At 30.2% G+C, this 25,343-nt stretch overlaps 3 protein-coding genes across 3 annotated transcripts; all 3 read right to left on the bottom strand.

Moving 5' to 3' along the window:
- Positions 1-296: 296 nt before the first annotated feature.
- On the bottom strand, positions 297-1,981 carry LOC123290488 (zinc finger protein 665-like). The gene has a single exon (XM_044870704.1). It carries the CDS (start codon positions 1,807-1,809, stop codon positions 340-342), a length of 1,470 nt encoding a protein of 489 aa, XP_044726639.1. The 5' UTR covers positions 1,810-1,981; the 3' UTR covers positions 297-339.
- A 1,181-nt stretch (positions 1,982-3,162) lies between these two features.
- LOC123306087 (zinc finger protein 271-like) lies at positions 3,163-7,607 on the bottom strand. Its single transcript, XM_044887960.1, has 3 exons — positions 6,508-7,607; positions 6,043-6,049; positions 3,163-3,964 (listed from the first exon to the last, which is right to left on the bottom strand). The coding sequence occupies exons 1-3, from the start codon at positions 7,589-7,591 to the stop codon at positions 3,196-3,198; spliced, it is 1,860 nt and encodes a 619-aa protein (XP_044743895.1). The 5' UTR covers positions 7,592-7,607; the 3' UTR covers positions 3,163-3,195.
- Positions 7,608-8,468: 861 nt separating this feature from the next.
- LOC123306085 (oocyte zinc finger protein XlCOF26-like) lies at positions 8,469-22,072 on the bottom strand. Its single transcript, XM_044887959.1, has 2 exons — positions 22,067-22,072; positions 8,469-9,610 (listed from the first exon to the last, which is right to left on the bottom strand). The coding sequence occupies exon 2, from the start codon at positions 9,576-9,578 to the stop codon at positions 8,469-8,471; it is 1,110 nt and encodes a 369-aa protein (XP_044743894.1). The 5' UTR covers positions 9,579-9,610; positions 22,067-22,072.
- Positions 22,073-25,343: the final 3,271 nt, after the last annotated feature.

Genomic DNA, 25,343 nt, shown 5'->3' with positions numbered 1-25,343 from the left:
CCGTAATTATCGTAGCCCGTGGCCACCTTGTATCCCTGGCTTAAAACAACAAATTTCATAGAAAAGTGGTGAAAAAAATCAGTTCAAAAAATTTCGTAAATTAATAAAAGTAAAGTAAAAATTAACATGGTTAATTTTAGGCGTGTTTTTTCCTAAACAGTACATTTTTAGACTGTGAGTATATTTTTCGTCACACCTAGACATACTAAGCTTGAAAATGAGGGTTGAATCATGGAATTTGATAAAGGAATAATGAAGATAAGGGTAGGGCAGAAAAAAACTTGCTACAGTAATAATAATATATAAAATTTCTAACAATTTTTAAAATTATATCAATCATCATTGCGTCATATTTTCTAATATTTCCTCTTTAATCAATATTTGCTCCGAATTTACGTCTTCTTTAATTTGTACATTTTCTTCTTCGAATCCTTTTTCGCTACGATCGTCCTGGTTGTGAGTTCTTTTATGTTTAATTAAAGTACATTTATAACTAAATTTTTTACCGCAAAATTCACATGGAAATGATTTTTCTCCAGTATGAGTTACTTTATGCCTGTTTAACGCACTACGTTGTGTAAATTTTTTATCACAAATTTCACATGAAAATGGTTTTTCACCAGTATGAGTCCGTGTATGATCAATTAAATTGTTATATTGAGCAAATTTTTTATCACAAATGTTACACGAAAATGGTTTTTCTCCAGTATGGATTCGTTGATGCACAATTAAATCTCTTCGATCTTGAAATCTTTTATCACAAACTTCACAGGAAATTGGTTTTTCTCCAGTGTGACTTCTTTCGTGTCTTTTTAAAGTGCTTGCAAAAATAAATGTTTTCTCACAATCTAAACATGAGAAAGGTCTTTCTCCGGTATGGATTCGTTGATGCGCGACTAAATCACTTGGAGATTTAAATTTTTTGTCACAAAAATCACATGAATGTGGTTTATTTTGTTGAACTTTTGAAGAGCTTTTCACTTCTAGTTGATCGGTTCCATCTTCAGCTGTAATTGGTTCACCTACGATTTTCTCACTTTCTTCTTTAATAAAGGTTTGTTCCAAGTCGATCTCTTTTTTAACCAGCACATTTTCTTCTGCCATATTTTCGTCAAAATTCAATAAAAATGGTTTTTCTTCGATATCAATTAGTTCTTCTTTAATCAAACCATTTTTTTCTCGAAATACTTCATCGATAGAATCTTTATCAACGTGAACTATTTTATGTTTACTTAAAGTTCTTTTATGAGTAAATTTTTCATCACAAATTTCACATGAAAATGGTTTTTCTCCCGTGTGAAGTACTTGATGTCTTCTTAAACAGCTTGCAAAAGTGAATGTTTTATCACAATCTACACAAGAAAATGGTTTTTCTCCAGTATGGATTCGTTGATGCGCGATTAAATAATTTTGTTGTCGAAATCTTTTATCACAAATTTCACATGAAAATGGTTTTTCTCCCGTGTGACTTATTTGATGCGTTTTTAATTTGCTTGCATAAGTAAATGTTTTATCACAATCTGCACAAGAGAACTGCCCTTTTTCTCCAGTATGAATTCGTTGATGTCCAGCTAAATCACTTGGACATTTAAATTTTTTGTCACAAAACTCACATGAATATGGTTTGTTCTGTTGAGCTTTTAAAGAACTTTTCACTTCTGATTGATCGGTTTCATCCTTATCATTTTCTTCTAATATTTCTTCTTTAATAAAAATTTCTTCCAAATTTATTTCTTTTTTAATCAGCACATTTTCTTCTCTAACATTTTCGTCCAAAGTACCTTCTTTTCCAAATTTAACTACTTCCATGTTTGGCTGTAATTAGTTCATTTTCCAATGCGTCACTTTCTTCTGATAGTTTTTCTTCAATTAATATTTGATCAAAATTTATTTATTATTTAATCAGCAAATTTTCTTCGACTTTCACATTTATCTGATTGCGATATAAACAATTTTTACTTAAACTTGTTTACCATGACATGATGACATCGAGATGAAAGCAAATCACACAAATGGGTTTGTTCAAAATAACAATACGCATTCGTTTTTTTTTTTGCGTTCTTTATAATAACGTCACTCTTGACGCTAAGCGTCAAATTACGTCACTTGGTTAGTTTAGGTCGTGCTGCCACCTATAATAAACTTAGTAGTGCCATATTGGCGAACGAAATTATCTAGAGATGGCTCTGGTGTGAATGCAATATGGCCGATATAGAGGATTTTCGTTCAAGTTGTCAAAAAAGCTATTGTTCTTGCAAAGCGAGCGCGGGAAGCAAGTGCAAGCATGTTTTTGCGACATTGTGCGACAACTGACGCCTGTAGATCTTGTTTTCCCACACTGGGGAACACCACAACGTTTTTCATTTTTGATAATTTCCATCTCAACAACAAAAACATTTAGCACTTGTATAGCTGTTAAAATCCTCTATAATAGTTTCACTAGTCCTCGCTGCGCGGCGCCACCGTATCTTGCGATCGCGAATAGGGCTTTTCATTTTAAAATCACGATTCACATTTGTTTCGTACTAAATGATTTATAACCAATGTGATAAAATGAATAACAAATATCTTCTATCTTAGTCCTACTTATTGCTATCAGTACGAAAAAATAATCTCTGCACTTGCGCATATGATATGATGAAAAGGTCTATTGTAAAAAGGTAATCACAGTTTAGATTTTTATTTTCAGGATTGGGAGTGAATTTAAAGTTAATATAATCGAACTCGAAAATAATTGATTTTGATAGTACTGAGGATAACAATATTACTTATTGTTAAATAAATTTATTTGAATCTAACTAATCCCTATTTTTTATGGCAGATTTGGATTCTTCACGGAAAAATAAGGAGATTTTATTCTTATCATTTTTTTACGATTCGCCATAGATAGCGCTGCAATCGAACTCGCTCATTCAGGTATTTATTCGATCAAAAAAGAAATTAAAAATTATTTTGTATTAAATTATTTATTCAATAAATTTTTCTTTACAATAAATATTCCGTGTTTTTATTCCTAAGTGGTACATTTTTAGACCGTGGGTATATTTTTCGTCACACCTAGACATAATAAACTTGGAAATGAGGGGTGAATCATGGAATTTCATAAAGGGATAAGGAAGATAAGGATAGAATAGAAAAAAACAATTTTAATTTAATTTTATTTTCTAATTTTTCCTTTTAAATCAATATTTGCTCCTAATTGACGTCTTCTTTAATTTGTACATTTTCTTCTTCAAATACTTCCCCAATATGATCGTCCTGGTCGTGAGTTCTTTTATGCTTAATTAAACTACTTTTATGGGTAAATTTTTTACCACAAAATTCACATGGAAATGATTTTTCTCCAGTATGAGTTACTTTATGTCTGTTTAACGCACTACGTTGTGTAAATTTTCGATCACAAATTTCACAAAAAAATGGTTTTTCACCGGTGTGAGTCCGTTCATGACCAATTAAATTGTTATACTGGGCGAATTTTTTATCACAAATGTTACACGAAAATGGTTTTTCACCGGTATGGATTCGTTGATGCACAATTAAATAATTTTGTTGAGTAAAACTTTTATCACAAATTTCACATGAAAATGGTTTATCACCCGTGTGAAATATTTGATGCCGTTTTAAACTGCTTCCTAACATAAATTTTTTATCACAAATTTCACATGAAAACGGTTTTTCTCCGGTATGAATTCGTTGATGCACAATTAAATCTCTACGATCTTGTAATCTTTTATCACAAATTTCACAGGAGAATGGTTTATCTCCCGTGTGAATTCGTTTGTGTCGAACTAAAAGTGCATTAAGACTGAATGCTTTATCACAAATTTCACATGAAAATGGTTTTTCTCCCGTGTGACTTCTTTGATGCCTTTTTAAACTGCTTGCAAAAATAAATGTTTTATCACAATCAACACATGAGAAAGGTCTTTCTCCAGTATGGATTCGTTGATGTCCAGCTAAAACACTTGGGCATTTAAACTTTTTGTCACAAAACTCACATGAATATGGTTTGTTCTGTTGAGCTTTTAAAGAACTTTTCACTTCTGATTGATCGGTTTCATCCATAGCTGCATTTTCTTCTAATATTTCTTCTTTAATAAATATTTGTTCCAAATTTATTTCTTTTTTAATCAGCACATTTTCTCCTCTAATATTTTCGTCCAAAGTTTCTTCCATATTCCAATGCGTCACTTTCTTCTGATAGTTTTTCTTCAATTAATATTCGATCCAAATGTATTTATTATTTAAGGAGCAAATTTTCTTTGACTTTCACATTTATCTGGTTACGATCTAAACAATTTTTACTTAAACTTGTTTAACATGATGACAATGAGAAGAAAGCAAATCACAGAAATGGGTTTGTTCAAACTAACAATACGGGTTCGCTTTTTTTTTTTTTTTTTTTGTCGCCGTCTTTATATTAACGTCATGCTTAACAGTTAACGCTAAGCGTCAAATTACGTCACGGGGTGCCGTTTAGGAAAAATATAAGTAGCGTCATTTTGTAAAAAAGCTGAACACAGTTTAGGTCAAACGTACGCTCTGTTAAAAAGACAACTAAGCAAATAAAAAACCGAATTTGAAGTTTTTGTAGATCGTGAAAAAAGCAACAAAAAAGTATTGCATAAAAATTTTCGTATCTCAACGGAGAACCGAGTTATTATGAAAAAACTGTATTTAATCTTTTTTCAAGATGGCGGAAAATTCACAAAGAAATTTCGATCGAGAATTCGAAGTTAAGTTTTTCTAGGCCTCCTCCACGTATCAAAGATTTAGTTTGTTAGTAATATGCTAATTTGAATTTTAATGAAATTAAGATGCAAGTTCTTTATTATACCATGTATATATGAAATATACATAGTATATTAAGTTTAGTCCAAAGTTTGTAACGCCTAAAAATATTCATGCTACGAAAAAAATTTTGGTATAGGTGTTCATAGAATCACCTAATTAGTCCATTTCCGGTTGTCCGTCCGTCCGTCCGTCCGTCTGTGGACACGATAACTCAAAAACGAAAAGAGATATCAAGATGAAATTTTTATAGCGTACTCAGGACCTAAAAACTGAGGTCAAGTTCGTAAATGAGCCATATGGGTCAATTGGATCTTGTAAACCGTTAGAGATAGAACAAAAGTTTAAATGTAAAAAATGTTCTTTATAAAAAAATAAAACTTTTGTTTGACAAATTTTTTTGTAAACATCACTGTTTACCCATAAGGGCGCTTATTAGGTGCAAATTTTATAGTATGCATTAATATGGGAATATCAGTGTGTGTGTAGCTATTTAAAAGTTATCTTTTTTTATTAACGTGACGTCAAAAAACAAACGATTGATTCATCAACACTGTCTATACATGGTATATCAACAATTAACTCAGTCAATTGTTTGTTTTCACTTGTTTAATATTGTATTTAATGAACACATGTAATTACATAAATTATAACATAACTTTGTATTCTCAAGTTGAACAGAACATTTGATTAATTAATAATAATTGTATAAGAAAATAATATGTCATCTCATGACCATGAAGGTTATAAAGAAGGAGAACGTTCGTTACGTGTTAAAGCATTAGCGCGTCTGTCCCTGAGAATTTGTAGTTCATTTTTCAGCCACCAGCCGCGCTGTCATCATTAAGTAGTATCTGCGAAGTTAGCTGTTTATGAGTACAAGTAGATGAAGTTAGTTGCATAATGTACAAATTGATATATCATTTCAAATTAGCGCACAACAGGCCGCTTTTATTGATACAACTTAGCGGTCGCAGCGCCTCACTTATTTTATCCATATTTCGGGGACAATATTTTCTATAGCGATCGTTCTCTTTCTTATAACCTTCATGGTTCATACACACTTATTGTATAAGGGTGCTTTCCAAAGTTTACACAGTGCACACAAATACACTGAGCACACTGTGCACACTGAGTACAGAGCGAGCGAGTGAGCGAGTAATGGTTGAGTTTATTATTGCTAACAGTTAGGTTCTTATGCATATCCAAATGTATATAATGACTGGACTATATAGACTATATAAATCGAACAACGTTGCTTCTCAAAAAATCCATGGTTTACGCAGAAATATCTCTGGAAAAAATTTAAATAAAAAAACAACTCAAAGGTTTATAAATTCATTTATTAATTATTTAAGGGCTAAATTCATTCGTTATCGTCTTCTAATATTTCTTCTTTAATCAATTCTTGCTTCAAATTTATTTCTTCTTTAATTTGCACATCTTCTTCTTCGTTTATTTCATTTTTCGTAAATTCTTCATTAAATTTATGATTTGTTCCAAGTTTTTCATCACCCAAATTAAGTAAAAATGGTTTTTCATCGATGTCAATTAGTTCTTCTTTAACCAAATCATTATCTTCCTCAATACAATCGTCCTGGGTGTGAAGTCTTTCATGTTTAATTAAACTACTTTTATGAGAAAATTTTTTACCACAAACTTCACATGAAAACAATTTTTCTCCAGTATGAGTTACTTTATGTCTGTTTAACGAACTACTCTGAGTAAATTTTCGACCACAAATTTCACATGAGAATGGTTTTTCACCAGTATGAGTCCGCATATGAAAAGTTAAATATCTATAGCGAGTAAATTTTCTATCACAAATTTTACACGAAAATGGTTTATCTTCAGTATGAACTAACCGTTTGTGTTGAACTAAATTATGTTGTTGAGTAAAACTTTTATCACAAATTTCACATGAAAATGGTTTTTCTCCAGTATGAATTCGTTGATGCGCAACTAAATAACTTCGTTGTTGAAATCTTTTCTCACAAATTTCACAGGAAAATTCTCCCGTGTGAAATATTTGATGTTTTCTTAAACAACTTGCAAAAGTGAATGTTTTATCACAATCTACACAAGAAAATGGTTTTTCTCCAGTATGAATTCGTTGATGCGCGACTAAATAGCTTCGTTGTCGAAATCTTTTATCACAAATTTTACAAACAAATTCTCCTGTATGAGTTTCTTGATGTCTTTTTAAACTATTTGCTAAACTAAATGTTTTATCACAAATTTCACAAGAAAATGGTTTTTCACCGGTATGAGTCCGTGTATGACCAATTAAATTTTTATATTGAGTAAATTTTTTTCCACAAATTTTACACGAAAATGGTTTATCTTCAACATGAACTAAACGTTTATGTTGAGCTAAATTATGTCGTTGAGTAAATCTTTTATCACAAATTTCACATGAAAATGGTTTTTCTCCCGTGTGACTTCTTTGATGTCGTTTTAAACTGCTTGCATAAGGAAATGTTTTATCACAATCTGCACATGAGAAATCCCCTTCTCCAGTATGAATTCGTTGGTGAGCAGCTAAATCACTTGGAGATTTAAAATTTTCGTCACAAAAATCACATGAATATTTTTTATTTTTTTCACAATTTGAAGCAATTCTAACCTCTAATTGATGGGTATCATCCTCAGCTGTAATTAGTTCACCGACGATTTCATCACTTTCTTCTATAATTTCTTCTTTAATAAATATTTGTTCTAAATCTTTTTTAATCAGCACATTTGCTTCTGTAATATTTTCGTCCAAAGTTCCTACTTTTTCAATTTTAACTGGTTCCATGTTTGGCTCTAACTAGTTCATGTTAAAAGGGCCAATAATATTTGATCCAAATTCTTTCACGCTTAAACTAGCGAATGGTTTTTAATGAAAGTACAGCAATATAGCTGATATATCAGAATAACACATGAGATATAATTTATAAAGATATATTTTTTTAAAAATTTAATTAAATTTGACATTTGAAATTACCATAAATTACAGATTTCTGTAAAAGTAATCATTTGACATTACCATAAATTACAGATTTCTGTAAAAGTAGTCATTTGACATTACCATAAATTACAGATTTCTGTAAAAGTTGTCATTTGACATTACCATAAATTACAGGTTTCTGTAAAAGTAGTCATTTGACATTACCATAAATTACAGATTTCTGTAAAAGTAGTCATTTGACATTACCATAAATTACAGATTTCTGTAAAAATAGTCATTTGACATTACCATAAATTACAGATTTCTGTAAAAATAGTCAATATAAAATATTTCAAGGCTATCTTCTCTGATATACTCAATGAATAATTACTACATATTATCATTTAAAAATTATATATTTTAGCTGTGTAAAACAATCCTTACCATTATTTCGAGTGTTATAGAAAAGGGATAAGGGAGAGCAATCTTTATCAATCTTTAATTTTAAACCCAGCGAAGCGGGCGGGTATCATTCTAGTATAAAATAAAACAACTACAAAATTTATAAATTCATTTATTTCAAAAAACTTAAGGAAATCAATAATTAATGTAGCTCTTAAATCAATTATTTAAGAGCTCAAATATTTCTTATTTAATCAATGCTTGCTTCAAATTTATTTCTTCTTTAATTTGTACATTTTCTTCTTCAATAATTTCATTTTTCGTAAATTCTTCTTCAAATTTATTATTTTTTTTCAAGTTTTTCAAGTGAAAGTGGTTTTTCATCAATATCAATTAGTTCTTCTTTAACCAAATCATTTTCTTCCTCGAATACTTCATCGATACGATCGTCCTGCATGTGAATTATTTTATGTTTAATTAAACTATTTTTATAACTAAATTTTTTACTACAAACTTCACATGAAAACTTTTTCTCTCCAATGTGAGTTACTTTATGTCTATTTAACGTACTACGCTGAGAAAAGTTTTTATCACAAATTTCACATGAAAATGGTTTTTCACCAGTATGAGTCCGTATATGACAAATTAAAATGTTATAATTAATAAATTTTTTATCACAAATTTCACAAGAAAATGGTTTATCTTCAATATGGATTCGTTTATGTTGAGCTAAATAATTTCGTTGAGTAAAACTTTTATCACAAATTTCACATGAAAATGGTTTATCACCCGTGTGAAATACTTGATGCCGTTTTAAACTATTTGCTATAGTAAATTTTTTATCACAAATATCACATGAATAAGGTTTTTCTCCAGTATGGATTCGTTGATGCACAATTAAATCACTTCGATTTAGAAATCTTTTAGCACAAAAATCACATGAAAATGGTTTATCTCCCGTGTGAATTCGTTTGTGCCGTTCTAAATGAGGTTTTTGACTAAATGTTTTTTTACAAATTTCACATGAAAATGCTTTTTCTCCTGTGTGACTTATTTGATGTCTTTTTAAACTGCTTGCAAACGTAAATGTTTTATCACAATCTGCACATGAGAAAGGTTTTTCTCCAGTATGATTTCGTTGATGCCGAACTAGCTTACTTGGAGATTTAAACTTTTCGTCACAAAACTCACATGAATATGGTTTGTTTTGTTGAACTTTTGAAGAGCTTCTCACTTCTAGTTGATCGGTTTCATCTTCAGTTGTAATAAGTTCATGTTCCATAACATCACTTTCTTCTATAATTTCTTCTTTAATAAATATTTGTTCTAAACCATTCTCTTTTTTAATCAACACATTTTCGGTTGTAATATGTTCGTCCATTATTTCTTCTTTTTCAATCTTAACTCCTGATTTATCGATTCCATGTTTAGCTGTAATAAGTTCATGTTCCATTGTGTCACTTTCTTCTGATAGTTTTTCTTGAACTACTTTCTACTTTTATTTCAATCGTTCAATATAAAATGTAAATCAAAAGAATGAATACAGAGATCCATACTAGAACTAGAAGTTTATTTCTATGTATGTATACGAACTCACGATTTGGTTCAGTGGACTACTTCTCCAGAGGATTTAATTTGTTATATTCACTGATAGATGACTCTACGTACATAATATGTTTTGTTTTATTGTCTCATCATAGCATCAATTTAATTATTTATTTATTTCTATAATATTTCATTATGAAATAATTAAATTCAAGCAATAAACTTGATTTTATTTTTTATTATAATGATCTGAAAAAAGTGTTTCAGGTGTAATTAATAATAAACAATTTTATTCTTAATCAAAATTATTTACTTCAGTTTTATATCAAAATTAAATTAATTAATTCTATAAGAAATATTATTCTAATTTTTCTGACCTCTTATTTATAAAAAAAACTCGTTTTTTATTTTTTATATAAATTATTTTTGTCAGATCTGCTAACTTAAGTTAGCAGCAATTACTTTCTGATAACACATTTCTAATTTTCTTTCTAATTTCTAATTTTAGGTTTTCGGATTGAAAACTCTTATTTTTTATCAAATATGATATACTGTAAGTAATACCTGATAGGTAAAATAAAAATTATGTGGTTTTTAGTGAGTATGACCTTTATTGAACAGACCACTAACTTTCAGATAACAAATTTCTAATTTTTCATTTTCGGGGTGAAACCACATACTTTTTATTTTACCTATCAGGCATTACTAGTAGTTCCTGATAGGTAAAATAAAAGTAAGTGGTTTCACCCCGAAAATGGAAAATTAGAAATTTGTTATCAGAAAGTTAGTGGTCTGCAAATTTTTTGGTGAGTATGACCCCTTACTGAACAGACCACTAACTTTCTGATAACAAATTTCTAATTTCTGATTTTCGGGGTGAAACCACATACTTTTCATTTTACCTATCAGGCATTACTAGTAGTTCCTGATAGGTAAAATAAAAAGTAAGTGGTTTCATCCCGAAAATCGAAAATTAGAAATTTGTTATCTGAAAGTTAGTGGTCTGCAAATTTTTGGTGAGTATGACCTTTACTGAACAGACCACTAACTTTCTGATAACAAATTTCTAATTTCTGATTTTCGGAGTGAAACCACTTACTTTTATTTTACCTATCAGGAACTACTAGTAATGCCTGATAGGTAAAATGAAATAAAGTATGTGGTTTCACCCCGAAAATTGAAAAATTAGAAATTTGTTATCAGAAAGTTATTGGTCTGCAAAAAGTTTTTAGTTAGTATCACCAATGACTTTCTTTAAATTTCTAATTTCAGATTTTCATTCTGAAAATCGGAAATGTCTAATTTCAGATTTTCACTCAGAAATTAGAAATTGTTGTCAGAAAGTTGATGACAAATTAATCTAACAAATTTTTTGATATTTTCCGCTGATACATATGATTGTTTATTTTCTTTTATTATTTAATTAAATAAAACAAATATCATAACCATAGACAATAACTACAATCTATCATTATATATTTTCAGGTTTCCTCCCATTCTCCTTGTGAATCTAAAATTTTGTATTTTTAATTGAAAATATTTAGTTTGAATTGCAATTATTAATTTTAATTAATTATGCAAAAATAATAGATATTTATAAATCGTTATCGATATATCCCGAATGAAATAAACGGGAGCAATTTATTGATAGCAAAAATATTAGGAAAAACTATCAATTTACTGAGATATTAGAAAATAAAATTTTGTATTTTTAATTGCAAATATTTTATTAAATGATAATTTAATAATTGTGGAACCTGATGGAGCATTTAGAGAGCAATTTTTTCGCTAACTATATTGTGGTATAAAGGTCGTAATTCATTTTCGGGTGCCATCTATGGACATTAAAATAAAATAAAATAATGATAATGCAGTACCAGTATTTTTCATCTGAAATCGTAATCCAGTAACTATTGTCATCTATGTACATGAAAATGAAATAAAAATATGGTGTATGCAGTGCAGTCAGTATGGCGATGAGTGTTCAAAGAGTGAAAGGTTCAGGAACAAATAAAGATGATTGTGATGAATCGTCGGGCAGTGAGAATGAAACCGAACCGGCTAAATCGTTTCTTAGACGTTTGTCAACAAATAAAGATATTAAATGCTCGGTATGTTATTATTAAAATTCATCACAAATTTACTATTTCTTTGGTTACTAAAGAGAGATGGACATATACAACACACCTATCTGTTTCTGTATAATGTGTGTTTGTTTATTTTGATATGCGTTATTATCCGCCCCATGCGTTGTCATTGTCACTACTCCCTCGTTTTAGGTGTGGCGCGATTATTTAACGTTTATTTATTTTCTCTTTTACACTCTGTTCATAATTCATAATATATTTATTGTATTTATTGTTAATTTATATAATTATTATTATGCTATATTTATTGCTATCAATAAAAATGTTTTTTTTTATTTTTGTTTGTTTGTATATTTATTTAAAAGTCTTTTTATTTATTTCTTCTCTGCAGCACCTCCATGTTCTGGCTTGAAGCTTTCAATTTTTACCTGTAGCTTTATTTATTTATTTTTTTACTAGCATGGTAATGGTTCGATAACATGTTATTTTATACAAGTTGTCTATGAATTGTAATATAAAGGCACATTCTCATCTATATGTTCTTTTTACTTGACCATAGAGGAAGTATATCGATTATTCATGCAAAATAATTTTTGCGTTTTCTTCAATATTTTATGTTTTATGGATCTCTAGCAACATTTTTCTGCTTGTAAAAGTAGATTTTACTTAAAAATTTCATGATTTTAGTTCTTTAGTCTTGCCCTCATTTTGGGAATATGTTACAGGCCACTCCGTTTGACTGTTGGTATTAATTACAGATAATTTTTAAGAACAAAAAAGTGTTTGCATATCTGTATATAAAAGAAGATACTGATTGATTCTAAAAATTCAATAATAAAATAATTTTGTTTAAGCACAATTGAACTTTTAACGAAATTAAAATTTTTGAATACTTTTTTTGAGGTTGTGTTATCGTGAACTGTTCGTGAAATGTCAACATAAACATTTCAGTGTTTTCAGACTTTAAAGGTCACAATTGTAACTTTTCTTAAATACATAAAAAAATATTATTAATCAGTAAAACTATTCGAAATAATTTAATAGTACCTTGAGCTTTGCTCGTTATATATTTTAGATCAAGCTAGATTGAATTTTCACCCCCGAAATCCCTTGCATAATAAATGTCATGAAAATCGTTGGAACCGTTTCCGACAGAAAACGACGTTTTTTAAAAATGAAACTAGGCTAGGTCGATTTTTCGTCCCAAAAACTCCCTGCATACCAAGCGTGTAAGAACGTCATCTACTGAAACCTATCTTTCATGTTTCAGTGTCGGTAAAGCAGTTAATTGCTCCTAATTTAAAAAATAATAGTATTACTACTCGCCAATAGATGGCAGAAAGAGTCACATTTTTCAGTTTCAGTTTCTGTTTTTCCTGAAAACACGGATAAAATGACATTTTCTAAAAATTAAACCAAGCTAGATCGATTTTTCGCCCCAAAAAACCCTTGCATATTAATTTTCATGAAAATCGTTGGTGCTGTTTCCAAGATTGCTGATAAGATAAAATGAAAAAAATTTGTTTACTTAAGGTTGGCAGCAGTCAGTCCGTTCTACGTATTTGGCATGGCACAAAATAAGAAGGACAATGAAACCCCCTTCCACATTCATGGCAATCTTAAAAAATGAACTAAGTCCTCACAAGAATGGTAGAGCTGAGATAGAAAATCTGTTTAGAATACCTAAAACATTCGACTTAGATTCTCGACCACTGCGCAAGTTAGCGTTAGTTTGTCTAACGTTATTTAAGTTGATATAAATCTGTTTATTTTGAGCTGAATCGTACTTAAAACGTCACACAAAACTTTTAAAGGAGGACACCCAATAAAATATAGAAAAAACATAGTTAGAAAATCATTTTCACCTAATTAATTTGTTATCGATTCGACAATAATTTGTTTTTAAATTACTACAAGACCTATTAAAATTGATTATAACACGAAAAATACAATTAAAGTAGTTAATTGTTTTAGTACTTTTTATACGGAGTTGACAATTTTAATTATACAATAGAATCCAAGGGCGTCGCCAGCCCATGGCAAATAGTGGGACTCGTTTATTTATGGAGAATACGAAAAGTAAAAATATAATAGAAAAAGAAATTTATTTTTATACCATAGTATTATAAGTTTAGTCCCAAGTTTGTAACGCTTAAAAAAAATGATGCTAGGAAAAAAATTTTGTCATAGGTGTTCATAAAATCACCTAATTAGTCCATTTTCGGTTGTCCGTCCGTCCGTCCGTCTGTGGACACGATTACTCAAAAACGAAAAAAGATATCGAGCTGAAATTTTTACAGCGTACTCAGGACGTAAAAAGTGAGGTCAAGTTCGTAAATGAGCATCATAGGTCAATTGGGTCTTGGGTCCGTACGACCCATCTTGTAAACCGTTAGAGATAGAACAAAAGTTTAAATGTAAAAAATGTTCCTTATCAAAAACTAAACAACTTTTGTTTGAAACATTTTTTCGTAAACATCACTGTTTACCCGTGAGGGCGCCAATTAGGCGGAAATTTTATAATATGTACTATACTTGATTATCAGTTATGTATGTGTTACATGTTTGTATGTGTAATATGATAAAGAAATCAATACTGACTATGCATGGTATTTCAACAATTAACTCAGTCAATTGTTTGTTTTCACTTGTATAATTTAGAATTCGATTTATTTAACCATAAATTTATCTGAAAACAGAGTAAAATTTTTAGGTTTCACAGACACTGGAGTCTGGATTTATACTAAAGGAAATTTTTCTGATAGTTTTTCCCCTTTCATGCTATGGGGGCCCGTTTCCTAAAAACTTGATTTTATATTAAATATATCAAAATATATTAAGTTTAGTCCCAAGTTTGTAAAGACTATTAATATTAATGCTACGAACAAAATTTTGGTATAGGTGTTCATAAAATCACCTACATAATTAGTTCATTTCCGGTAGTTCCGATAAAAATGAACATTTTCTGTACTTGCTCAAACCACCGTACTATCTTAATGTAATCGGAGACAATAAAAGTGTCTCAAAATGTTGATGTATTTACCTACGACTGTGTTTGCTAGGTAGGTAATAAATTTTAATAATTTACTTAATAATTGTGCGTGAATCGACATTAATTAATATTTATTTGAGGAAGAATTATTATGAAATTTACTAATATTTAACTAAATAAAAAATATAAAAAAAAACTTTTATCAAAAAGAAAACCGACTTCAAAAGAAAAACTTTTCCAAAACAAATTAAAATGCACTAAAAAGTAAAAAAATAACGATAATATAATGTAGTTAAAATTATTGTTATTTTTGGAGTCGGTGTCAGCCAAGGAAACAACTCTGACAGAACAGTTTGCTACATTAGTTTGGCTGACACCGACTTCAAAAATAACAATAATTTTAACTACATGAAATTATCTTTATTTTTTTACTTTCTAGTGCATCTTAATTTGTTTTGGAAAAGTTTTTCTTTTAAAGTCGGTTTTCTTTTTGTTAAAAATTTTTTTTTATTTTGTGATTTTAAGTGAATCTGAAGTACACTAACTAATTTATCAATAAAAAAAGAATCATCGAAATCGGTTTCCGTGATATAGAGTTATTCGTCCTCTTGTCGTGCATACTTAATGCAAATTTAAAACTTTTATGATTTTCTCATGGATACCGTTATCAGAACTAGACCAAAATGAAATGGGACCACACGGGAAGCACTAGATTTCAAATTGATAAAGAATTATCAAAATCGGTTCACCCAGTCGAAAGTTCTGAGGTAAACAAACATAAAAAAAAAAACTACAGTCGAATTGATAACCTCCTTCGTTTTTGTTTGAAGTCGGTTAAAAAGTTTTCTACATAATATAAATTTAATTGGAATAATTTTCCAGAAGATGTTTCATGAAATTCGTTGTGTGAAGGGTACTTATCTCTTTAAAAACATTGTTGTTGCAACTTGAAAGGTCATCGAAAAAAAAAAAAAAAAAAAAAAAACGTTTTTACTGAATGTTCCTAAAAAATGTTGCAATTCTGTAGATAATTTAACTTTTATCACTCGATCTAAAAAAAGTGTGTATGTACTTATGTACGAGCTTAATAGTCCTGGAGCCCGTGATAATAAAATTGCACTCAGACGGTTTTCGAAATTTCGATTATGAATTAATACTATTTAACGATAGGTATAATATGGACTAGATGTGCCAGGGTTTATCCTGACAGAAATATGTTTTGCAGGATATTTTTTTATTTTTTACTGGTGTCAGGCAAATATTTTGATTAAATTTTGAGCTTTCACACCGAAATATTTCGACAATGAAACTCAAAACGACCAAATTAAAAAACAAAAATAATTTCCACAATAAGGGTAAAATTTTATTGACTTTATAAATTAGAAATCGGTGAGACAGTATCTTTCTACCACGATAAGAGCCGTCACACTAACATAAAATTTGCTAAATTGCATAAAATTGTCTCTAACAAATTAATTTCCATGAATGAGCAAAATACTTGTAATTATTAAAAATATAAAAACTATATGAAGCCAGAATAAACCCTGGCACACCTAGTACATATTGTACCTAACGTTAAATAGTATTGGTTCATATGCAAAATTTCGAAATCTGTATAAGTGCATCTTTATTGTTACGGGCTGTTGAAATATAAATAAAACTTAAAAAATATAATAATAATAATAACAATAATAGGGTTTAACCTCCGTGTCTCTGACATATACGCCTATAACAGCGGCCACCCACATCATTATTTGTTAATCTTTATTTATTTAAATACAAATATATTTACAATTACATTTTGATGTGGGTGGAGTCAGTCACTTCGTTCTTATCCAAGCGACGACAATGTGATCAATTATGCACTCCCATTAATTATAAATTGTTCACACTGCCACTGCCTGGATTCGAACCCGCAACCTAAGTCTAAATGGACAAACAGTCCAAAGCAAACGCCTTAGACCGCTCGGCCATTTAGGCTCTGAAAATTTAAAAAATATTCCCAATTGTTCAACTATTCGATTGCAGTGCCTACCCTAAAACAATTCTCGAACTACGCCAATGAGATAAAACGTTATGCAACAACAGACAAACACTTCAACTCATTTGTTGACTTCGATTCAAGTGAGATAAAAACAAAAAGAAGCATCAATCTTCAAAACTTAAGTGGCTACTAGTGTTGACGACTGTCTACTTATTGGGACCTGTACCCTTACCAGCAAACTGGCAAATTATATACACGGTGTTCTGTTATTGACTGCAGAAACCCGGCTTACCAAAATAAGCTCATCAAGAGCAACAAAAAAAGTATTTTCTAAAGTTAGATCCTGGAGTCCTAATTTGGGAGATACGGGTATGAAAAAAATTGATAAATTTGTTCATTCACTGACTATCTGATCAAGATATCCCACTTTTTATATTTTTGTGAGAAAACAATAACAATTCTGATTTAACATTTTCTCATTGGACGTAAACAAACAAACTACGTCCATTTTGCCGTAATTTGTTTGTTTAGTAATAAACTAATGTTTTCTCGCAAAAATATAATAAAAATATAAAAAGAGGAATATCTTGACCAGATCCAATTAAATAATTTTATACTTTTTAAAAAATCCTTTCCATTATTAAGTGAAATTTACAAATATCTATTGATTATCATTGGCTACTAGTTATCGAATGATAGTCAATGAATAAACAAATGTATCAATTTTTATTCCCGTATCTCCCAAATTAGGCCTCAGATCAAAATTTGGAAAAGAGTTTTTTTGTTGCACTTGATGAGTTTATTTTGGTAAGCCGAGTATTTGTAGTCAATAACAGAACACAGTGTATATACAGATGATGTCGATATTTTTCTTGTACGAATAACCATATATTTAATACCTATAAAAATGAATTATTCTGTACATAAGGACAATAATTTGGAAAATGTACTCAAGCTAAACTTTTGAAAAATGAAATGAAATAATATGGTTCCATTACCTCAGCTTGTATGTGTTTAAGCAAATGGTTAAACGTTCAAAGAAAATGAAGAAAATATTGCTAGAATTATTCATTCAAAAAAATTTATCTTTGTTATAAATAATGTTTAAAACAAAAACAAATAACTTCATGCAAAACAACAAAAAGAAACCATATTTTTCAATTTAATACACCTCGAATCAACCCAACCCAATTCAACGTAAACGGAAACCATACCATACAAATGAGTACCAAGTGGAGACAACACAAGTTACAGGGTGATCAAAGCATGGCGCTCTAACTAACTTTTTATTTATTAACTTAAAAAATAGGAGACAAAACGCGAAAATTAATTTTTATTGTAAAATTTCACCTATTTTGTTACCAATAATCACGAACACTAGAATTCGGATTTATACTGGTGAGAATCGTGGAATTTTTGTGTTTTTCTGTGTGGGCCTTACCTAAAAATTTATTTTTCCACTATTCCTCCCCAACCCTTTCATTGCATAGGCATCCTTCTCCTTAAAACTTGTTGTCAAAAACGATTTTATTTAGTTTTTGTACCCTATACAATAAGCTCACAAAGACGAAGGAAAAAGTTATTTACCAATTTATCAATTTTTGTCATACCTGTAGCGCCCAAATTAGGGCTCAGATCCAAATTTGGTAAATAACTTTTTCCTTCGTCTTTATGATCTTGTTCTGTAGGCCCACGATTTGCAGTTAATAACAGAACGCCCTGTATATGAAATGTATCGTAACGCTTAGAAATATTGATGCTACAAACAAAATTTTGATATAAAAAATGAACCTAATTAGTCCATTTCCGTTTGTATGTTGGTAAACACGATAACTCGAAAACGAAAAGAGATATCGAGCTAAATTTTTTATCGAACAGTGAGTTTTACATGCTCTGAATGGCGGAAAATTTAAATTGGGTATCGATAAATGCGACTTTTCCAATTTTTTTGAGTAATTAATGAGTCTTTCGTTAAAAGACACCACTTCGCTTTCTTTGTGATTTATATCATTTTTGAAATGGTTGAAGCATTCTGGAACACCTTGTTGATATATACATATATATAATGAGAAATGAGAATTATTTATTTTAAACAATTTACATATTTTATGAAATATATGTGAGCTTTTTTGTGCTTTACAAAATTATCTTTTAAGCGAATAAAGTGTATATTATTAATATTAGATGAATTATTTTATGCTGCGGGGTTCTCTACTTAAAAAACGCACACCATTTATGAAATGAAAGAGAAAAACATTTTATTTTTAAACGATCAGGTAAATTTTTAAGATTATTGGAAAATCATGGTCAAATAGCTTTGAAACTAGAATTTCAGATCAAAGTCATGGACACAACGTTTTCTATTGTGCCTGACAACTTTTGGTTAAAACATTTGTCTGTAGCTAGTGTGTTTTCTTTCGATTAAATGCAATGATGACATATTTTAAAATAGCATTTCCTCCGAAAGCTATCGATTTTTGAAAAAAATGTACCTTTTTATGAGGATCTACTTTCTAATTTAAACCGGAAAAAATAGATCCAATATGATGTAAAAAACATAATGCCCCCCCAGGGCCGGATTTAAAATTTTGCCGCCCTTGGGCAGTCGAATAAATGCCGCCCCATCACTGAAATTTCACTCAAAGTTATATAGATTTGATATCTTATTTAAAAAAAATTAAAATATTTAATGAATTGCAAATAATTTATTATGCTTATTATATACTCAATATAATGTAAGAAAATATGTTTTTGTTCTTAGAACTACAAATTTTGCACTAAGCTTGACTCATAATTATATAACAATAATTTTTTTCACAGACAAACACGTCTGACTTTTTGATTTGCAAATTGGTCGATTAAATCATCACAATTCAAACGTTGAAGTACGTCCGATTCGATGCATAGAATAGCTAAGCTATTGAGTCTATTTGCACTCATTGTAGAACGCAAGTAGTTTTTAACTCTTTTTAAACAAGAAAAAGATCGTTCTGCGCTACAGTTTGTTACAGCTAAAATAATGAAAATTCGATATGCAATTTCTACGTTCGGAAACTCAGTGTAAAGGTCGTTTGCTCGTAAAAGTTTCAGAATATCAGAAGGTGAATTTCGTTCCACCTGTTTTTCAGTGCAATAAGCATGGAAGTGCACAAACTCATCATCTAATGAGGACTCAAGATCTGAAGAATAAATATTTTTTAAATGTTTAGCTCGTTTTCGAATCTATCTATTATCCAGATTGCCAAATTCCTATAGAGAACTTTTGATGACTATAAAAGAAATTTTTTTCCACTTTCCAAATTTTGCCGCCCTAGAAAATTTGCCGCCCTGGGCACTAGCCCCGAAAGCCCCTAGTGTAAATCCACCACTGTGCCCCCCTCAAAGTCTGTTATCTTTTTCTTGGCTAACTGCTAAACGAGCTTAAAATGACCACTCTGTATATTTCCCACACCAAGAAATTATACTTTTGTACGAGACATTTAAAAAAAAAAGTTCATCCCTCCGAAGAAAATTAACAGATTCGATTAAAATTGATCACTTTGTGTACAAATTTCGTTCGATGAGAATTGATTCTAAAGATTAAATTGTTATTCGAGCCCCTTTAACGTGATGGTTAAACTCATGCTTAACCAATTTTGTTTGAATAAAAAAATAAGGCAGAATAAAATATTTTAAACTCTGAAATGAACAACTTCTAAAGAAATTTTATAATATTTATTACACTTTTTAATAACATTTTAAATTCCTGTATTTTGTTTAGAAAAGAATCAAATTTGTAGATAAAATTAATATCCTTAACTGAGGTGAGCGTAAGTTAAGGTTGTTATGCAGAAAATGCTATTTAATGACAATTTTTAAAAAAATTGGCTGTCAATTATTTATATAATCAATAAAGCCTAGCCTAGTGTTTGACCGAAGCAACGAGTGCTTGATGAAAAACTTCAAATTTGTCCGTAATTTTTTTAGTATCCGGGATTTCAGACAAGAAGTTAGAAACCGTTTTTGTTTGTCAGAAATATAAATTTATGTAATTACATTCATTTTTTTTAAATTTGGATTGTTTCAGACGGCAATTAAAGAAGGATACTTAATGAAACAGACATGGTCGTTTCAACGTTGGAGACGTCGCTATTTCAAATTAAAAGGGCGTAAATTATATTATGCCAAAGACACAAAGGTAGGTAAATTTTTTGGAAATTTTCATATTTTAAAGAACATTTATTTAACGATTTACTATATTAGAGATTTGAAATATATTTAACGGTTCAAGTCAACTTTCGAAGTTATTATATCGATTGAAATTCGGAGTATTTAACGTCAAATAACTGAAATTTTTTTTTACATTACATTAAATAACGATTAGTTTGAGAACAAAAATCACTGGTATATTCATCTAAATCAACACATTCAAGACCCGTTACATGATGGGGGATCGATCATTTTATATAATATAATTTAACACAAAATAGGGATCATTTTAGCCTATATAAAAGGGATCATTTTACCCGTAACGACATGATGAATTTCGAAATAAAAACTGTATTGCTGTACAGTTAATAATATTATTAAAAGTCAACAAAAGCCTAGAGTAAAAAAAGTCAGCCGGCAAAAACTAATACAAAAAAAGAAATTTTACGTTTTACCATAAATCATAAGCAGTAAAATTAATATTTTTGAACGAAACTCAAATTAGCTTGTACATCACGATATAAGTGTTTGTTGAACGATTAATTTGATCGCGCGGAAATCCTCTATTGATAAATATACTAGAAAGCTTTAATGGTTTACTTAAAACAACGAGGGATCATTTTGCCCTGAGGGATCGTTATAGACCACTTTCCCCTACTGCTTAAATTTTTCGAACTTTGATCATTTTTTGTGCTTCGTTTCTTCATGCATGAACTGGTTTTGAGAATGCGTCATGCTTCCATTCACATACAGAATTATATTACCTAGAATTAATATAATTTTCTAACTAATTTATACAAATATAAAACGATATTTTATTGTAAATGTCTAATTTTTAGTGATTTATCAATATTGTATGATATTTTTATTTTTATTGTAATCGAATACAATCATTTTTGATGGCCGATTGACATTTTGTATAAGTACGGCCAACTATAACGACCAATATATCGACTAACTAACGACTAACGACCAATACTTAGACCATGTTTTGTTTATCCAATGAATGGCGATAGAACAACCAACACAAACACATTGATTCATATCGATAGCTATTAAATTTTATACCATTGTACGTGAAAATCAAATAGAATTTTATTGTCTATTCGACCTTATTCTATTCTATTCTATAAGCATGTTGTTACTATTAAAGCAAGCCATTCAATAATTAACTTTTTAATATTAGATTAGTATGCGCGCTGTAAAATAACTCAGTTTTGAAGAAAAGTGTTAACCTGTCCGGTTAGGTTAGGTTAGGTTAGAGTGGCTGTCCTGGGGTGGGACACACTTAGACCATAGGGTCCGTTGTGATACCGAAAAAGGGTTTGCCCATACCCGCCTACTACTCCATGAACCAGTTGGAGCTGTTTAAGAACAGCAGAAGAGCTTTGACGCCGATGGAATTTAGGTCGGAGAGGTCGTTAAAGAGAGGCTGGCTCAAGTAAGTCAATCTCCTCATGACAAGAGCTGGGCAGTGACAGAGAAGATGAGACTTTGTCTCCTCCTCGTCATCACTGTGACAGCTCCTGCAGTAGCCGTGATACACTGCCAGGCCTAGGCGTTTAGCAAGCCTACATATCTGTCTTGTAGTATCGCAAATACGTTCCTCCCTCCATCTAAGATTGGCCCTTTTTAAGATATCCTCTTTGAGGAGCAACTTGCAGTTCGCAAATGGAACTCTCGGATATTTATTGATGCTTATGTCCGACAGAATTGTGCCATTTCTGGCAAGCTCGTCGGCTTCGCAATTTCCTGGAATGTGCCTGTTTCCCGGTATCCATACCAGGTTTATTTGTTCCCCCAGCTCATTTAAGAACGTACGGTAGTCGTGTGCTACCTTTGACGTTAGATAGACTGAACTGAAAGATTTAAGAGCTGCATGGCTGTCGGTAAAGATTGTAATGTCCCTGCACCTAAGGGACAGTCTTATACATTCACATATCTCATGAATAGCCATCACTTCCGCTTGATAAACGCTACAGTGTTCTGGCAGCCGAAATAATAGACGCAGATCGGGATCTTCAGAGAAAATCCCACAACCCATCCTCTTCTGTAACTTAGATCAATCAGTGTAAAAAACAACGCCCTTTGGCTTAACCAGACTCTCATCCCAAATTGTGCGAAATCACTCATTTTTCCGAAATCACCTATTTTTTGGCGCATATCAAAATTTTTATTCTATACAAGTAAAAAGTTAAAACTTCGTATAGGTGACATTATTTTCTCCAAAACTTCAGTACTTTTACCTTATTTTGATGGTAGTAATGGCTTATATCGATGGTAACAGTGTGTATCGATATATAGTATATAGATATTGATATGGTAAAGTGGATTTGATTTTATGTTGTTTAATATTAAAGTGTATTGATTGATTGACAGATTCTGATGTTTATTCTTTACAAATATGTCAACATTAACATCTAATTGCAAAGGAATTGGAGAGACTCTATCAATATTTATTATTTCATATTTTTACATCCATATTTTATAAAGAAACGAGTAAAGAAAGATTGAAACATCTTATTTTAAACAATATACTTAATCAATTGTTTAAATATCCTGTTTATATTAAATTCGATTTATTTGCGAAGAAATAAACTGATCAAATTTAATTTATAATGGTTAGAAGCTCGTTTAGTAAACCAATCAAAAATCAATAAAAAATTTAGATTCTAAACGGTAAGAAATAGAAGAAAATATTAAATTAGAAAGTTGAACCTTATAAAATAACTTTTCATAAATATTTGACTGCAGTCTGTACATGGTTGTCATGTGAGTTTTACACACCATATACTTTGTAAATAAAAAATGACACACACATTACACATAATGACACACATCAATACCTCTTGTGTCACTTTTCGATTCACATCAAACATTAACTAATATTTATCGTTTTTGGTCCAGGAGAGCAAACGGTTTTTTTTCGGGATAATAAAGCATTATGGTAATATTTCGTAAGTGGTGTTGTTTCGACAAGCACCCAAATTTTTTATTTACATAAATTATTGAGTGCGGGTATGTATATATTGTTTCAGTTGGCTCGGAAACTGTTTAATCGCACACACAAGATTTACCTTAGAAATCGATGTTTTTGAAGACAATTCTTATATATTATAAATGTGAAAGTAAGGATATTTGTTTGTTTGTTTGTTACGTTTTCACGCTAAAAATAGCGAATTGATTTGAATGAAACTGTACAACAATATAGCTTATACATCAAAATAACACATGAGCTATAAATTATAAAGATTTTTACAGAAATCTTTAGTTTATGGTATAAAATAATGATAACAGATGGAGCAGAGTTATGATCATCATTTTGAACCATAAATTAAAGATTTCTGTAAAAATTTAAAATAGTAAATGTCACAGTTCATGACCATCTTTTCTGATATAGTCAATCAATTTTGACTACTTTACAATTTAAAAAATTTAAAACTGTGCATTTCTCTTAGCTGCGTAAAACAATTACTTCAAGTGTTATGGAACGTCGATAAGTGAGATCAAGAGAGGTAGAGGCTATAAAGCGGTGGTTTTTACTTTCAAACCCAGTGAAGCGGGCGGGTATCAAGCTAGAGGAGTGATAAATGCAAAAATTGTAAAAAAAAACATGAAAATTGATATATGGTGATTTTTCTATTTATAATTGCGGTAAAAAAAGTTTCGAAGCCGCGTGAAATAATAAAATATTGGGAATATACGAGTGAATGCAAGTAAAATCGATGTTTGAAGTGAAATTTCTTTTTTGGATTAACCACGAAACAGTCACCACGAGTCTTATGAGTAGAATTGATGAGAAATGTTATAGAAATAATCCCTGATTGAACAGTATGTGCAGCAGAAAATTCCGTAGTATTAAAAAATATAAACCCCTTCGGTTTATCGATGCGATAATTAGATGAAAATATGAAAACTTCTTATTATGAAAATTTTCAGCTTGTACTAAACTTATACGTAATACTTACAATGTAATAGCATTTATATAACAACATAATGCCATAATGGTTAATCGACGAGAATTGTGAACATAATAGTCACACCATTGGACACTGGAACTGCAGGGTACGTATGGGACACATGGGATACTTATCAATAGATATATAGAGGGTGTTTAGTTTAAATTAAACGAGTGGAGAGTAATAGATCCAAATTTACAAAAACAGAAGTTGTTTATTTCTTAAAGAAACAGGATATACTAACTTTAAGCCCAAGTTTGTAATGTATAAAAAAATTGATCTGTCTGTCTGTCGACACGATAAATCAAAATCGAAAATGACACTCAATGAGAAACATCAATTGGATCCGTAGGACCCATCTTGTAAACCGTTAGACATAGAACAAAAGTTTAAATTTAAAAAATGTTCTATATAAAAAAAAGTATACAACTTTCGTTTGAATCATATTTTCGTAAACGTCGCT

This window comes from Chrysoperla carnea, chromosome 1, assembly GCF_905475395.1.
Source record: "Chrysoperla carnea chromosome 1, inChrCarn1.1, whole genome shotgun sequence".
Lineage (NCBI taxonomy): Eukaryota > Metazoa > Arthropoda > Insecta > Neuroptera > Chrysopidae > Chrysoperla > Chrysoperla carnea.
This window is presented reverse-complemented; position numbering and strand designations above follow the sequence as displayed.

Excerpts from the sequence above, each read along its gene's own strand:
- LOC123290488 (XM_044870704.1), bottom strand. The coding sequence starts at position 1,809 with ATGGAAGTAGTTAAATTTGGAAAAGAAGGTACTTTGGACGAAAATGTT.
- LOC123306085 (XM_044887959.1), bottom strand. The coding sequence starts at position 9,578 with ATGGAACATGAACTTATTACAGCTAAACATGGAATCGATAAATCAGGA.
- LOC123306087 (XM_044887960.1), bottom strand. The coding sequence starts at position 7,591 with ATGGAACCAGTTAAAATTGAAAAAGTAGGAACTTTGGACGAAAATATT.